General features: G+C 35.8%; 1 protein-coding gene across 7 annotated transcripts in view; it reads left to right on the forward strand.

The window, feature by feature from the left end:
- Positions 1-2,054: 2,054 nt before the first annotated feature.
- Positions 2,055-17,696, forward strand: part of LOC102060500 (sodium channel protein type 2 subunit alpha) — a 66,959-nt gene continuing 51,317 nt past the window's right edge. For 3 of the 7 annotated variants that reach the window (XM_074548575.1, XM_074548574.1, XM_074548577.1), the window contains exon 1: positions 17,030-17,305. In XM_074548575.1, coding sequence (XP_074404676.1) covers positions 17,039-17,305 — 267 coding nt within the window. In that variant the 5' untranslated portion in view covers positions 17,030-17,038. Of the gene's footprint in view, positions 2,417-9,944; positions 10,207-10,769; positions 11,033-11,388; positions 11,527-16,988; positions 17,306-17,696 lie in introns of those variants that run through there. The other 4 variants (XM_074548579.1, XM_074548578.1, XM_074548581.1 and 1 more) reach the window with 4 other exon arrangements.

Raw genomic sequence — 17,696 nt, forward strand, 5'->3', positions numbered from 1 at the left:
AGCAGAGAGGTTGGGTTACATGATTTCCATGACTTCCAACACAACCATTATGTGATTCTGTAAATAAACATTTGCCGTGACTTTGTGTGGCATGAGCATTTCTACAAACAAAACTTGTATTTTCTGGACTCTTCTTTTAGTGTGAAGATTGATAATTGATGTGTTTATATTAGTGACATAACATTTCTCTAATAGCACACCTACAACTATGAAAAGGCTGTCTCGGTACAGACAAATACATTAGGCATAGTCATTGTGCCAACTGGCATATCACAGAAGATTGCAATAAATATAAGGACACTATCACAAAAAGGCAGGACTGGGGGGTTCTCTAGTAATTTGACGTTAATCTAACCATCTTATGCAACATTAGTTCACGAAAATTAGCTATTCTAAGACTAAACTCTTATAAAATTTAACAAAGAATCAAACCTCTCAACCAACTCAGGTTACAAACTGTTTTTCAGAGACCTGTTTCTGCTGGAATTACACAGCTAGTATTAAGGAGAATGCTTTTTATTTTTTAACGAAGTTGAAATGGTTTGTTATTTAGATTCACATTTCTTTATTTTTCCAGGAGAAACAGATTCAACATGTATTACTCCCCTTTAATTCTCTGATGTAACTAGATGATGATTACCTTTGGACAATGACATAAAGACTTTCTAAAGAAAACTTCCAAAGACCCTCAAGAACTTTTTTTTTATATTAAAAATTAAAATTTCCAGACATCTCTTTGAAGCAAACAGGGGGACTTGTGTGAGCAGTATGATGAGGAGTGTCCCTGTATGCCCCAGGTTTACAATACCCAAACATTTTGAATGTACATATACATATGTACTGATACATCTCTTTTGCTTAGTACACAGAGATTATTCTGTACATAGAGAACACATGCATCCCCTGAAAATGTATTCCTGTTTCCTGCTGCCAGATTCAGGAATTTGGTGTTTATATCTGTCAAGCACACAGCAAGTGTAACCAAAACCAAAAGGACTTTTCATAAAGTGACACAAAATGTTTTAGGATAAATGCTAAGTGCAAAGGGGATATCTGTTGATATGAGGGATATGGGACATGAGTTGTAGGCAGTTATCACTACTCCTGCTGCTTTGTGCAGTTGTGACTTGGTAGGGGCCATCAGGATGGATACCTGCTCGCTGCCCTGGGGTCCTTGCTTCCAAAACAAACAGTGTGACCAGGGGACAGAGAATAGGGCTGTTTCTAAGCTCTGCAGAAGAGGCATTTAAAGGAACTGCAGGAGCTACAAGAAAGCAAGATATTAATTGCTTGTTATACTCATTTATTCTTGTTTTGTGGAACCGTGTTTGTTTATTAAATCCCACATGACTGAACATGAAAGCTGGTAGCTTGATTTTCAATTAGGTGGGATCTGTAGCAGTCTCTACCCCAAGGCTTTGAGTCATTATATTGCACACACTTGCTGACACTGCTCAGCATTTCTGCACTTCACTTTCCACAGACACAATGCTCCTCAAGCTGCCAGGCAGGACACAACAATATGCTGCCCGAAGGATATTATTCACTCAATACTGCTGCTCGTGGAGGAGGTGGTGCTGGAGCCAGTGCTCTTATAATTCTTCCCAGGATGGCCAGAGGAATTCTAGGTAAGCAGATGTAAATCTGCACATGCCCAGGAAGCCTGTCTAAGGGAAAGACTTTGAGCTTTGATTTTACATAAGCATAGTACATTTTACACATTTGAAGGACATGAACATGGTGCCAAAAATACATGGTAGTTTTTAATAAGAAAGTATCAAGATAATTAGCAAGTTCTGCATACACCAGTTGGGGAGTCTGTTATTTACACATTCCTCTGTTCCCATGCATTTTAAAGGAAACAGCACATTTAAAACCGAATGCTCTGTTCAATGCATACGGCCAACGGCTTTAAAATTTAATTATTTCATGCAAAAGGCATTTGGAGGGGTTGTTCAATAATCAGTGTGGCCCCGTGGGTGTGTTCTGCTCCTTGCCTGCCGGCAGCGCGGGTCAGAGCCGAGGAGGCGGCGGGCTGCAAGGCGGCAGCGCGGAGGCTCCAGGCCGGGCGGCCGCGCTCCCGGCTCGGGCTCGCCACCAGTAGGTGGAGCTGCCACGTCAGGTGCTGCGGGCTGGGCTCGTCACTGCGCCCCTGCCTCCCCTCCCGGCCCCCCTGCGCAGAATAAGCTGTTTTCTCGTATATGTTGGGTACCATAGAGTGACTGAGAACAGGAAGCGGAGGCAGAAGCAGAGAGCATTCTGGAAAGGTCTCTGTGTTTTCCACCGAGAATACAGAAATTGGGATCAATTAGTAAGGCTTTGTGGATGGAAATCTGGACTGTTTCAGGAGGAGACATGTATTACATTATTTTTGGATGTTGGGCTTTGCAGTGATTTTTCATTCTCTTTCAATCAGGTAAGCTGGCAAAACGTTTCATTTTACCCATAATCAATCATGGCAACATGGTCTTTTCCACATTTTGGAATTGGATTTTTCCCTCTGGTTTGCTGTTAAGGTAGAGTCAAAGATGGAACGGGGGATTCAAAGCCATTTTGTACTGACTGATTGTGATGATGGTGTGATTTTTTTTCTTTTTAACCCTGTTAAGTCTGGTATCTGGTCTCTTAATGTGATGTTGTAATGCAGTAGTCTTCCTCACAAAATCAGATCATTTTGTTATCAAGGTATACAGCATTAATTCCAAGCATTTTATAGAAGTGACCTTGTTTCCTAGGAAGAAAAATCTGGTGATATTCAGACTTAGGATTCTGATGATTCAGGGATAAAATCTACGCTGTTTTATATATATATGGTATATATATGGTGGTATTTGAATAAATTCCCTTATTAGCTAAATTTTGTAAAAAAATACAGGGAAATATTTTCTTTTTGTGCCATTTTTTTCATGGTTGTGTTTAGGAGAGAATGGACTCACCGCCTCTTTATTAAGCAGAGGTCCACACCAAATGTGTAGTTCACATTTTGTCTGTATTATTACTGTCAAGCTTAATATATACTCCTTAATAGGGCTGTTTGAAGATATCAACCCAGGAATTATTATATTTCTTCATTTCATTGTCCATTCATCTATTGTCTCATTCAATTGTTAACATAATAATTAAAGCTGTCAGTTATTAAAGGTAAAAGGAAAATATCTCCTGAAGATCACTTTGATACGTGAATTCTTTTTTTCAATAGTGGTTCTACAGACACATATAGACATTAAAGATACATATGTTATATTAGTATTGATTTGGAAATTATTCCAAGAGAAAACAGTAGGAAAAAATTGCCTTAAAAAAAAGCCCAAACAGCAGAATAAGGAGCCCACAATTTATAAATCACCTCCTCAATGCATATATATAAAAAAAGCAGGATTGGCTCTCAGGTGATATTCAGAGTAGCAAGCAAGGCCTGTACCTGAAGTAATGACGAGAAAGAAAGAAGTTTTTAATTTGTATTCTTTATGGTGCTTGCGGTATCCTTGTTTAACTCCAAGATAAATAATCAGTAATAATGATGCTTGTTTTAGAAACACATCACGTTTGTGCTTTCATAATCGACTTGTCAAGAAAACAGTTTCAGAAGGGACTTTTAAACTCTAACAGTTTAATATTTAATATTTGCTCTCTTTCACATCTCCATTTTGGAATGGAAGGTTGTTAAAGACAAGAATGTGAGTTCCTGCAGTAATTTGAAGATTCATAGCACCTGTTAAACAGATATGCTGTTTATTAGGCTGTGATATTTACAGAAATGATGCTTGTGTTGTCAGTTTACAATAATGAGCAGGCATTAGGTCTGATTTTATGAGCTCTGTCAATAAAGGTTGGTATTGCAAAATTCTGCATAGGTAATACTAGATGTTAGCAAAGAAAGACAATTTTACATTTTCAATGAAGAACATGAAACAATTCCCCTGTGCTCTCTAAGGCTGTCAGAGTGGTAGTTTGGTCATTTCTGTATATTATCAGGTAACCTGGAGTGGGAAGTATCAAGGGAAAGAAGAAATCATAAAAAGTAGGGTGTGTTTAATCAATATACTGGTGACACCTTTCATGCTTTCACCTCTTTTTCTTCACAGATGGCATTAGATGAGTTAGCTTTTACATTATGAAGATTAGGCATGGAGAGAAATTTATTTGCCCTCAAAAGAGCAAGGATTTTTGAAGGAAAAAAGAACAGTGGGATGTAAGATGGAACTTTCTGACTGACGATATCCATTTCCTTCTGCTGCTCCCATCTCAGCCCAATATAATTTGTTGTGTACATGCCATGTACTAATGACATTACTGGAATACCACAACTTTTGATGAATCAGTGAAGAGCAGATACTGCAAGAGAGCTATGTACAAGGCAAGCAAGTTGTGACCTTGTTCTAGAAAGTACAAATCTTGGCCCTTTTATCTATTTGCTCTTCTTGCCATAAGGTGACAAAGGAAAATAATTGCTTGAACTCTGCTTCAGTTAAACCTAAGGAGAATAAATGTAAGTTTCTGATATTTGGTATTTTATTTTTATATTTTCTGAATTCTGACAGTGATAATTGAAAGTAAGTTTCAGAAAGTTGCATTTACTCTGTTCTTTATCACAAAATTATATTTAGAAGTTAGAAATTTAATTTACAAAATTCTAGTTAGCCTATTTTCCACTCAGCATAACTCTTCTGTTTTGTTTTTTTACCTTACAGCTGTTAATCAGTAATATATACTGCTGCAATTTGCAAGATAGATTGGTTTTTTCATCCTCACTTGAATAAATAAATGCTTTAAAGCATCATAGTGAAATTGATGCCCTGCTCCTGATTAAAATCTGTGAAACCCCTTGCAATGGCTTGTCTAAGTTTGATATTGACCAACAGGACTCCCATAGGACCTTGACACTGGAGCTGGCATCATACAACCTGTTCACCTGCTTTCATCAGAATTGTCTTTATGAACAGCTGGAATCTCCAGTACATTACTGTGACAGCGTTATTGCCTGACTTTCCCTGCCTTATGATGAGGTAAAGCAGGGAACAGGGATACGAGCAGCTCAGGCAGGGACTGTGATACTTGAAAATATAAATATAGAGTAGGTACAGCATATGCTCTTGAGTAACCATGTACTACTAATGTACTACCACTGTAATCCTAAATAGGAGTAAGCAAGTTAAATTCTAGGTCACAGAAATATCCAGTTTCTCTTTTTTTTTGTTATGCAGCCCCAAATTATTTATTCACATTACAATCAAACAAACACAACAAACCAACTAACAACAGCAAAAAGCCCCGAAGATCCACATCTCAAACAAAAAGGATCAGATAATCCACCCCAAACCAGTGAATTCAAATTGTTCCTAACAATCCCCATCTTGGTAACGTCTTCTTACAAAAAATTGCTGCTGACTTACTCTATCAATTAAGACATATCACAGAATATGTTTTACAGTAAAAAATGCAACTAAAAAAGTTAATCTTTAATTAAAGAGCTTATGAGGCTTTTCCACATGTAAAAGCTTAAAGAAAAGGTTATTTATGATGAGATTAATTATTTGTATAGTTAATAATTCTTTATTGCTATTGCTCTTTTTTTGACTGAGTAGTTTTACTTAGGTAAGTGCAATTGTGGAGCTACCCATGTGCACAGGTCCCTTTTTCAAGCTGGAATTGTTTTTCCTGCTACTTGTTTGGGCCAACGTTGTGGATGTCATATACCCTTATCAAATGGTCCCATTTTGAATATGCATGTATTGACTGTATAGTCCATATGCATGGGTCTGGCACATGCCAGGTGTATCAATTGCACAGATGATGTATCTGCTCAGCAAGGCTGCAGTTTCACAGGTGCTGAAGTTACTCTGTGTGTGTATAGATCAGCTGAGGAGCACAGACAGCTGACTCCCTGTCTGTGAGATGCATCAGGCACATCCTCACATTTCTCTACAAGATTTCCTCAATGAACTCAATGAGGCACACTGGTAAATCTGAGAGGATATCACAGATTCCAGTAAGGAAAATGGCTGGGATGAGCATCAGGACTACTGGTTCTGTGATCCCTTTTTCATACATACCCATTGTAACCACACAACAGGAGGATCTTGGGATAAGTGTATATTGCAGGAAATAGATGTTGCTTATTTAATTTTAAGGCCCTCCTTTTCAGTGTGGAGAGGATCAATGTTCATGATCTTTTAGCATAATTTATTTTAAGACAATGTGAAGCAAGAAACTTCCTTTATCTGCTTAACCATAAAATACTATGTATGATTATATAGGATTCTAGGAAGTTGCAAGTTTGTGTTCAAATCACTACAGAAATGCAGATGAAAAAGTAAACGAGGAAATGAAATGTTCACAGGAAAAAAAGATCCTTTTATGTAGGACAACATAGCACTGTGTGGCCTGGCTAGTGTATTAATTAAGGGAAAGTCTTCCACCATTTCTCATAAATTACGTCCTTTCACTGCCTGGTAGTCTGGGAATAGAAGCAGAAATTTTTTTAGTCCATGTAGCCTGAATTTGGGGCCACATGTCCCCATTTCTTGCCTGCCTGGATTTGCATATCCTGAAAACTCTGTCCTTTCTTAGGCATTATTGTACTATCTTTTAATGTTTGGACACACTAAGGAATTCCAAATTTGTGTTGATTAAAAATATACTCATAGGAATCTAAATTTCTTGGTCCAGTTTTAAATATGTCCAAACACAAAGTTTTCAGATGTTAAATGAATGTGCTTTCTTGACAAACAACTCTCAGTGCCTTCTCAAAAGCCAGTCACAGAGGACAACTGTGTAACTGTATCAAGACTCTGATACAAGAATATTTTTATCCCTTTTTATAAATATTTCAGATATATGTGTGACAGTCTTTGAAACCTGAATGTGTATTCGTCTGTGTCCCACCTAATAATGCAGGGGTTTTTTCTCAGATGCCATTAACATGTTACCAACTTGATTTCCTTGAGAACAGGAATTTCTCCACAGTTATCACTATCAAAAACATTTACTTTTGAATGCATGTGTTCTTGTGCAGTGGCTAAATAGCAAAGATAAAACTGCTAGACTACAAACTTAGGATATTAAGTCAAAGGAATGAAGGCTCCCTATACATTTTAGCAGAGTTGACCTAACTCCACAGTGGAACTCAGGGATAGACAGATAGAAAATTATTCATATTTTCAGTAGATATTCCATTGAAAAGCACACTTTAAAGAAAAATAATGCTCTGCATCTAAGATGTGTGATAGCTTTTACATTACATAGAGGGCACTTTTAAATGATGAGTGAAGGTATACACCTAACTTACACTCTTGCACCTTATCAAGGAGCAAAATAAATTTCCCTCATCACAAACAGCTTTGAATATTTAAAAAAATTTCTTTAAGTTTATTCTTACTTAATAGCCCAATAATCTTCAAAACTTGTTAGTGACAGAAGAAGGCAAAAGTACTAGGCTTTACAGTTAGAAAGGCAATCAGTAATGATATTTTAATGTCAGAGTGGTGTAAACTTGCTGACAGAATAAGTAGGCAATTTCAAAAGGTCCCAAGAGTCCAAGGTCAGATTGAACTGAAGGAGGGCATTCCTAATGTTTACTGTCATTTAAATGAAATGTCTAAAGAAAAGCCTGTCACTGATATTTAAAGCCAAAATGCTCGCATGAAGACACTTTAGTCTCTGACCTGAGACAAAAGTTCTGACCAAAATCAATATAAATAAAATTCAACCAGTATTATGAAGGAATGTCTTACCTACTGAGTGAAGGTGTAAGTGGGCATTAAAGGAGTCTTCCTGAAAGTATTTTGCTTGCACCATTTTAAATTACTTGACATGTATTTCCTACAAATCAATTCTTTTAATTTGTATTATAATAGGTAGAATACTAGAATTCTAGCAGCTGCTACAGCACTAGCTATCATTCCATAGCACATATCACTTAGAGCTAAAGGCTTCTACTTAGTAGAATATTTTGTTAATATACTGAAATTTCAACATTATAAGAGATAACTTTTAGAGAGATGGTAGAACTTGTAACTTATAGGCTCTGTACCTTTAGATTTATTACATGCAGGTAGAGACTAGATGTAAGTCATGCTTCCATACTCTATTTGGAAAACATTCCAGAATTAAGGCTTGATTATGTTTTATTAGACAGTTCCATGACACCTGAATAAATGCCTTGGAGAAATCCATGCACATCTTCCATATGCTGTATTAAACCTTGGGTATAAAACACTCAATTTTCATGTTGACTTTATGTGCGTTTTCTTCCTGGTATAGTAATGATCACATTCAACCAAGGACTCTGTGTGAGCCTCTCAAACAGAAGTTCCAATTTTTCCCCTTTGGTTTCCTAGACAACTGTCAAATTCCAAATACAGTTCATTAATCTTGTGTTACACAAAGTTTATTCTTTCATATTTTGTATTGACTTGTTTCTGCAGCATAGTAAGAGTAGGAAAGCAAGTGTTTCAGCTGCATGGCTCTTACTGATTCAATTAATTTTCCTAGTTTAGTTTGTTTCTTTTTTCTGAAATTCATAAACAAGGTTTTTTGTTCCAAGTGCATTTTTGTAAGATTCCCTAGAAAAATTTAGAAAAGAATACTACTTTACAAACAGAGCCTTCTATTTCTTTAATACAGCAAAATCAGTATTGTAATATATTTAGATATTGCTCACTGAAGTTTTATCGGGGCAACATCACTGGCATATTGTCCTATAATGGTCTTTATAGCAAAATCTCATTTTGAATAACCCCATTTATTTCTTTTCCAGTTTATTGTTACATTGGGAGCTAAAAAGCATGCAAATATAGTTTGAAACATTCTTTGAAGCAATGTTATGTCTCAGAATTTGAAACATATTCTAGCCAGTCTTAGATGAAATGTTTGTGCTATATATGCAGAAGACTTCAGGAAAGAGCCCTACATGAAAGAATCTATGTAATTTGTCAGTCAGGAATCACTTCTGACTAGGCCTGAGATTTTACCCATGATTCTTTGAAGTTTTGCTGTAGCTACCACTTATCAGTACAGCATAACCATGATGCATAGAGGGAGAGACAAGGTTGGGGTCACATATGAAAAAGGGTTCACTGACTTGTGCTTTAATTCAAAATACAGATTTGTTGAAATTACCTGTTCTTCTAGTGTTATTAATAATTCTCACATTAAAAATGAATTCCTCAGCATTTTGCAAACTGGCAGATATTTTACAGCTGGAGAGAAGTTACACTCCCTTTTTTGAAAATAAATGTCATATGAATGTTTAGTATTAGTGATCGTTCTTTTATTAGGAACCTCTAGAATCTCTTACATTTATTTTGAAACTTGTGAGCAGAAGCACTTAAACATTTTGTTGTATCTGACCATGAGATCAAATTTCAGCCACAGTGCTGCTTGAGAGGCAGAATCCAGATGCACCCAATAGTCAAAGGGATTGGGAAGTCCTGTCTGTACCCCCAGGGAAAGCTGCATTCAGTGTAAAATATGCGTTGGTGGATAAGTATCAATGGTGGCAGAGTCATGATTCCCTGAGGTCAGTTCTGGAGACACAGCTTTCAGATGTCTTCAGTGGAGCCTCTCCAGCAGTGACTCACCACAGCAAAATGTGCTGAATCAGTGCTTCACTCAAAATGACCAAGGCATTGAGAGAATTTGCTCTTAGCCATCATTGGAATGAGTTTATGTTACATTATTAAACAATGGAAGCTCTAATTATGTTAACACTTATTGTATATTTGGGAAAATGCAATTCTAGATTGATAGGAAATAGTACCAGACAAATTCTAGGTTAGTTTTTGAAATACATTCTCTGTACTTGAAGTACTTGGAGATCCTCTGTCTTTAAGAGTAAGAGAAGCAGTGATCTAAAAGAAAGCTTTCACTTTTTGTTTTTCCACCTTTTGTGTTCTCTCTGACCTGATCTGTGTCTACTCAGATTTTCTTTATTTTATCTACAGAGCTTCTACTGTGGCTGTTCATGCTCACTTATTTGGAGAAAAGTATTATTAAGAGCTGCTTTCACAAGAGCAGAGACCTAAAAGAGAGGGATGTGTTCTTCTTTTCTTCTATAGGAGTAAAAGCAAAATAACAACATAAAACAGCCAAAAAAAAAAAAAAAAAAAGCCAGAAGTATATCTAGATGAGACATCTAAATGACAATAAATGTCTTAAAGACAGCTCATCTGAATCTCAATGCCTGAAGACGAATATGTGTAAGATGTAAGTAGACACTTTAAATTTAATGAACTGGATACCCAGATTATTAAGGACTGAAGAACACATGGCCAACCTTTGGCCAGCTCTTGTAATGATGCAAGTAATTTATATTGAAGAACCTGAAGATACTGTGTGTTTCTGGTATTATATTACTTGGCAGGGAAGAAAAATTTTGCTGCACAAAGAAAAGCATTCGTACCAACAATCTCTATAATAGATAACTTGAAGAAGTACCCATATGTTCCTGTAAATATAGAGTTAATTAACTTCCATGCTTGCTTAAAGACAGTAAATCCATTGGGAGAAATGATACACTGTTCAGTTCCCAAAATGACAGGTGAGAACCCTCCTGTTGGTCCAGGAGCTCTCATCTACCATGTCTTAGACCATGTCTACCAAAAACTATTCCAACAAGGCCCATTTTTCCCTGTTAGTGAAAGCATGCAGTTAAAAGATGAGGTGGAGTCTTTGAAATGCACACTTAAAGAATATTCTTAATGTACTTTTGTTCTGTATTAGGTTTTGTGACATTACTAATTTTCAATCCTGTTTTTCTTACTTCTCAGTGCTCTTAGGCTGGAAAAATATGTCTATGTGAATATGTAGACTTACCCTTGTCTACTGTAATTAATTTTTGAGAAGCTTTGGACACAGGAACAAAGAATGAGAAAGTTTTGAAGGAACTGCAGTCTTAAAGACACTTCAGGTCCCAAGGAGAAGCCTTCCCTGCCAATTCATTTTCTGCCAGAAATGCAGCCTTTTTCTTTTCACATTAGCAAAACATGCAGAGGTTAAATTCTGAGATTTGGCATTTCTTAGAAGAATAAAGGTAAGACTGTCTTTTCTTCTCTGCCAGAAATAATGTTACACTGCCAAAAATGGCTAGTTGATATTCTGCTGTGTATCTTCACTAAAATACCAGTGGGAAAATGAAATTAACACCTTTATGAGGTTCAGCTATAGAAATTTGTGTTACATATATTGTATCTATTTTTCTTTAGAATTTAAGGATCTCTGATGCTGGAAGGTATTTGCAAAATGTTGATTAGAGTACAGTATTCCAATTATGTGGAATGGACTAAGAAAGAGACCCTTTCTCTTCCTCTTTAATTGCATATGGTTTTCATTTGTCCTTCTTCAGGTTTCTCCAATACTTCAAGTATTGACACTTGATCTCTTTTCACACATTCTCAGAGGAAACTCATGGTGTTAAAGAAAATACAAGGCAGGCTTACATTTAAAAAATTCCTAGAGGTTTTGGTCAACTTTATCTATAAGATAAACGGGTCAGATAATTTATTTTGGGAGTTCTACAACTTGCAGGTAGGTATCTAAAGGAATTCAGATTTATTCCTTTACATAACCTATCAATTTTTGATTAAGGACTGAGATAAGAAATAAGAACTAATTAATTCAAAAGCAAATACTGGGGAGAGGTCACAGGAAGGAAAATGTTTTCATCTGCTGAGGGTGGGGTTCCTAAGGTTTAGTTAATGCACTTTCACACCTAATTTCAAGTCATTACTGGGAACATGAAATAAGATTACATGTAGTACCCCTGAAGCAACTGAAGCTTTTACTACATATACTATTATTTGGAAAGGTTTCCACCTATTTTAAATCACCCCATTCTAAATTATTTTAAAGCAAGTTTTTATGAAGGAATATTATTTCTGTGACATAGCCTTATTAATTGATTTCATATTCTCATAACAAGTTTTTTTGTCTTCTGGTATTTATTAATTTTATTAATAAACACCTGGTGTAGATGTCATTATTTTTTATTTTGAATAGTTATGTAACACTAATGCCTATAGGCTACTGAGGCTGACTGCAAAATTACAAACAAAAATACAAAATACAAATGCAGTCATTGCTACAGATAAATTCTAATCTAAAAATTTACACAATGGATCAATAATAAATGATGAACTAAATGGAAAAAAGGAAAACAAATCCTATGTATTTGTCAGGGAGGACCAATTAAAAAAATTGTCAAAGATTAAATTACTAGATTAGAGTTTAAAGAGGCAGGCTCTGACCAGGTGCTAAGTTCTGAAGGCTGTTTTCACCTTTGAGGAAATCACTCCTTTCCTTGAAATACCTATTTTTATGATGCCAACTTCCATGTATTCCTTGCCTTAGGACCCACGGCTAATTTTAACTGAATGTCTCTTCAGATATCTCAAAGAAATCTGCATTGCATTGCATTTACCACTGTGAACTACAGCAGTGACATTTTGAGTCTCTTTTGATCTTTTTGTAATTCCATTTTTTACTAGAATATTTTAAAGCAGTAAAAAATAGGGTAAATATGCCAAGATAAATGGTAAACAATGGTAAATGTCAATTATGAAAAGATAATGATCTGTAACTTAAAAAAGTATTTCAGACCACATTTTTCCTCATGAAATTATTCTCTGTATACAAAAGCCATGAAAACATTCAATAAAAATATTTAATTTTAGTTCTTCTCACAAGAAACTAATATTTACCTATCCTTTTCTTTCTTGAACAAACGGAAGGCAGCATTTCCTGATTTGGAATTTGATCAGAGAACAGTAATTTTACTGTCATTTACCTTCACTTCCAGAAAAATCAATACCTGAATTTTGTAAAGCAACATCCCAAACACTATGAGAGGGAGCTCAGATGACTCATTTTTTCAGACTGTCCCAGCATATGCTGTCTTGAATCTCTTTCCTCCTTGGGACAGTAGGAGCTTGAGTTGAGGTATTTTTCTGGTATCAGCACACAAGAGCTACACTTTTAATTTCTAAACAGCAGAAAGCTATCTCTAGCTGATGCTGAGGGGGTGCCACTGGCCCTGCTGTTTCTGTCTGTCCCACTGTGGCAGACCCACCCTTTGATTTGGACTAACAGCTTTACTTCTGTTGAGACAGCTGGCCTTATTAACACCAGTGGTTTAGAGAAAAGTTTTTAATCCAGGCTTTAGCATCTGAGAGGCTGTTGCAAGGCTTGGCACAGGGGAAGATACTAGTTTCAAATTACAGCTTCTCAAATAAAAGATTAGCATAAGAAAATTAGGATAGCTGGTCATTTTACAGATTCCATTTGCTATTTTGCACTTGCTTCAAGCCTAATCAACTGTTACAGTTTTAATAGAATGAAAATCTCAGTAGTCAGATTTTTCAAGGTTTTAGCAGGCAGTGCTTTAAAGGGAAAAAACCCCAGCAAGATTTGCTATTTCTCCACCTTGAAAACTTTGAAGTGTATATGTGCAGTTTCATGCAAAATGCAGATAACCTGTTAGATAACCTGAAGATTTGAATAAACAATCATGGTACCTACCTGGCACTTCTACTGGTACTTTCACTTTTACCATTTCCCCTATTTAAGAGTTCATAAAAATAGATACCTTCAGGCCACTTCTTCTGGCATTTTCAGAGATACAGAAAAATTAATTTGACATTGTTAGCAAAGATATTTTACTTACTTTCTGACTCATCTTCTGTAAATGATGAGAAGATAACTTGTTAAATTTTATTTCTAATATAGTAATCTGTGAATATATATTATATATCCAGAGATGACTAGCTGTTATATATATGTGGACAAATATATATGTCCACAATATAACTAGCTGAAATATGTATAAAATTAAAAACATGTATGTACTGTTTATTGCTTGGTCTTATTATTTAAAGGTAGGGGCTGAAGGAAAACTGGAGAAGGACTTATAGCATGCAATGCTCAGTTACAACTAAATTGCAAAAGCATGTCTTTAATAAAGGGGAACTTCATTTTTCTAATGAAATGTATTAAATTACAGAGCATTACATATATGATATATAAACCAGAATTGTATTTCAAATACTTGAAAGTCTCTTTGCTGAGCAGCAGAAGGTACAGAGGGGCCTGGACCACATGTAGTTTTGAGACTCTTTCTTTAAAAATTGTTTTTTTAATGACAGTTTTTCTGAATTATTAGATATATTCAGAATATCTGAATTCTGCCTAATATCATTCATGTCCTGGCAGTTTATTTACCAGATAACAAGCAATTTTAAAACTAGTGAAGGAAGGAGAGGGAAGCTATCACTAACAAATGAGCAGTTTATGAATCAAGGATTGCAAAGAGCTTGTTTAGGGCTCAGTACAGGCAACAGCACAACTTCTGTTTCATTGTTCTATTAAATTAATGCATGTATAGAAACTGTAATCAGATACATATTTCTGTGTTGTTCTGTTAAGCTTTGTAACTTAAATGAAAGTGCTTGGGGCATATTTAGTATAGGAAAAGCCTTCTTGTGTAATAGCAGCAGCAAAGAAAAGATATAATTGTACTAGACAGAAGTGGAGGCAGGTCTCAAATAATGTTTTCAACTCATCAGGAAAACTTTTTTTAGGGTATATTTTTTTCCCTGAAAAATACAGTAAATCCTTAAGTCTGCCAATACTTTCCCCAGTCAGTCATTGGCTCCTTTGTGGATTTCTGGAAATACAAATGCATATCCTTTAAGTGAGCACAATGCATTTTGTTACAGCATTCATAGCTGTAACTGTTAATGGTGGAAAAGCAAACAAATGCATTGCATTATAAAGACAAGAAATACACACTGATTACTTGATTTGGATGCATCTTTTGAGACTAGCTTCATAGAAAAGGCACCTAGAGTGACATGTTGAATCACAGACCTGTAAAATGGGCAATAAATAAATGAATTATTCAGAAAGACCAAGGAGCAACCTCAGGCATCTTCATAGTTCATTAATCCTGCACAAGCAAAAGTAGTAATCAAAGGACTGTATCCAGAAAATGAGTGTGCTTTTAATTCTAAAACGAAGGGACAACTTTGAGTTTAGCATCTTTATAATTAGGAGTTACATTAATTTTAAAAAGAGATTAGCAAAGGCATCCATCTTGTACAAAGAAAAAAGTAGTAGTGGAAATTTCAGCATAGAAACCTGTGATAAGGTTGCATGCTGGAGACTCTGGCTGGTGTTACAATTTACTTTTTCCTTTTATATTGCATCTGTATGGCCACTCCAAGGTGTCTTTCACTCTGCACATTGCATTAACTCATAGTTCTCCAGGATATTCCTTTAGAGAAATTTTCTTCTTCGTGTCTAGAGTACAGAGTATTTTAATTCTGAATTTATGGTCAGGTATCTTGGTTTTGGTCTTGTATTACTTACCTGCTTGGTGCTATAATCTACTGACTGAATTATTTTAGTGACCTCAGTGCTGATCATACACACTGATGGATGCTGTGTTGTGAACCCACTCCAGAGATTTAGACTTAAGGTGGCATAGGAACATGAGTCCTTACCATGTCATTGGATTGGTAATTCAGATTTAGGAGTATGCTGTTTTATTTCTCTCCTTTAATTTCTAACTCTAGGTTTTTCAAGCACTTTTTAACATCCCCTTCAGCCTTCACATATCTTATTTCATAAGATCATTACTGTAGCACTTTGTGTGTCTCTGTGTGTGTGGATTTCTACAAACTGCTTCAGACAGGCAAGAAGCTTTAGGAGAAGGACTATTGAATGAGTGCAAATGAGCAGAATATTATAATCAAATTTAGATGTGGCATCTCCAGGATACATATGTTGCACATTCATGAAGTAATGCAGCAAAGGCTACATGGCTTCATGTAACAGAAAACATAATTAAAGCTCATTAGTTAAGCATTGAAACTCACTCTTAAAATTGGTTCTCATAACTAACATTTTTACAACAGTATGCTGTAAACTGTTTTGAAGTAGACACCAAGTAAGGCTTTAATTTATTCCCTGGTGGCAGGACTCTTTTACCATATCTGCCTTCATCTTGCCATTCTCTCCCTCCAGCTATTCAAACATCTCAACTATGCTGTACAGCACATCACTTTAAATAACTGATCCTGCTGCAGAAGGACTTGGAAGAGTGAAAAATAACACTGCTTTCAGTTGATGCACTGCAGGACTTCATAAAGAGACCTGCTGTACAGTAGAGAGTTCAATGCAGAGAGCAGGAAAAAGCAGCTTCATCCACCACTGGTACTAAAGCCATTCACAGTGAACCAGAGTCAGGTTTCGGATGAGTTTCAGTCTGAAATAGTACTATGACACTTGCCTTGCAAAGAATCAGAAGCAGCACCTCTTCCCATATAGCCTTAATTATACATGCTGTTTACTTTTACTTAAAAGGACTGTGGTTTTGATTCACAGCTAAAAGTCAATAAATGCAACCTAAGCTGCTCTGGGATCTAATATTAGCCTTCACCACAGTTAAGTGTCAGTAAGAAAGAATTATGCTTGTTCCTCCCATAATTCAGTTCCTGTCATTTAAACAGTTGAGCAAACCAGTTGTGCAAAATTTTTTAGTTTAATGAAAGTATTCATGTTTGTATAGTTGTATTACTGAGCTTGAAAAAATATGGAAAGATAAAATTTATTAAGTTGTAGAATGTAGGTTTACAATTTTCAGCAGTACCTCACAGAATATGCGTTTATACTTGCATTTTTGAAAAAAAAGCTGTACTGTTAAAACACTTTTATCAGCAATTTGCTCTAACTGGGAGTGTCCAAGGACACAGGCAAAGCAGTATCTGCAGGCAGAAAAAGAAATGTCTTTTTCTGGATCAGCAGGAAAAAGCTGAAAAATAATTTATTAAATATCAAAACAAATTCTGAGCAATTGATTTTAACTGCCATTCAGCCTTGAAATATGCTGCTTCTATTTCTATTTAGGCCTCGAAAGAGTTTCTGACCAAATGTTGGGGTTTTTCCTATTGGTACAATCTAGCTTGCCTAAATTATTTAATTTTCTTTTATAGGTCATTCTTATGCAAGAAGCTAAAAGTAATTAAATTTGCAGGATGAAAACATGGCACAGGCACTGCTGGTACCACCTGGACCTGAAAGCTTCCGCTATTTTACTAGAGATTCTCTCGCAGCTATTGAAAAGCGTTCTGCAGAAGAAAAAGCTAAAAAGCCCAAGCAAGAACATACAGATGATGATGATGAAAATGGTCCAAAACCAAACAGTGACTTGGAGGCAGGAAAGACACTGCCATTTATTTATGGTGACATACCTCCAGGAATGGTGTCTGAACCTTTGGAAGACCTGGACCCATATTATATCAATAAAAAAGTGAGTGAATTAAGTTTTGCACAAAATAGAATATAACTTTATACACTAGAAAAGCTTAATCACAAAATATGATGGTTAGAACTATCAATCTGCTAAATATCCAGAACCATTCTTTTATTTAACAGAACTGATTTATGCTCTTCCATATTGTGACTGCTTAAATTCTCTTGAGTTACTTGCTATTTACTTCATTGTAAGGAAGATGTATCCTCCTTGGTCTTGCCTGAACTGGAGCACAGAGGGAATTTGTTTTTTTACAATGTAATGGTAAGACTGGATATGACAAAATAGATGTTCTAAGCTTGGTTTTGCAATGGAAATCGTTGTAGATAACAAGATAGCATCCACTCAAGTTAGTGAAATAGAGGACTGGAACCATATTGTTTGTTTC

The sequence above is a fragment of the Zonotrichia albicollis genome, chromosome 10 (assembly GCF_047830755.1).
Source record: "Zonotrichia albicollis isolate bZonAlb1 chromosome 10, bZonAlb1.hap1, whole genome shotgun sequence".
Lineage (NCBI taxonomy): Eukaryota > Metazoa > Chordata > Aves > Passeriformes > Passerellidae > Zonotrichia > Zonotrichia albicollis.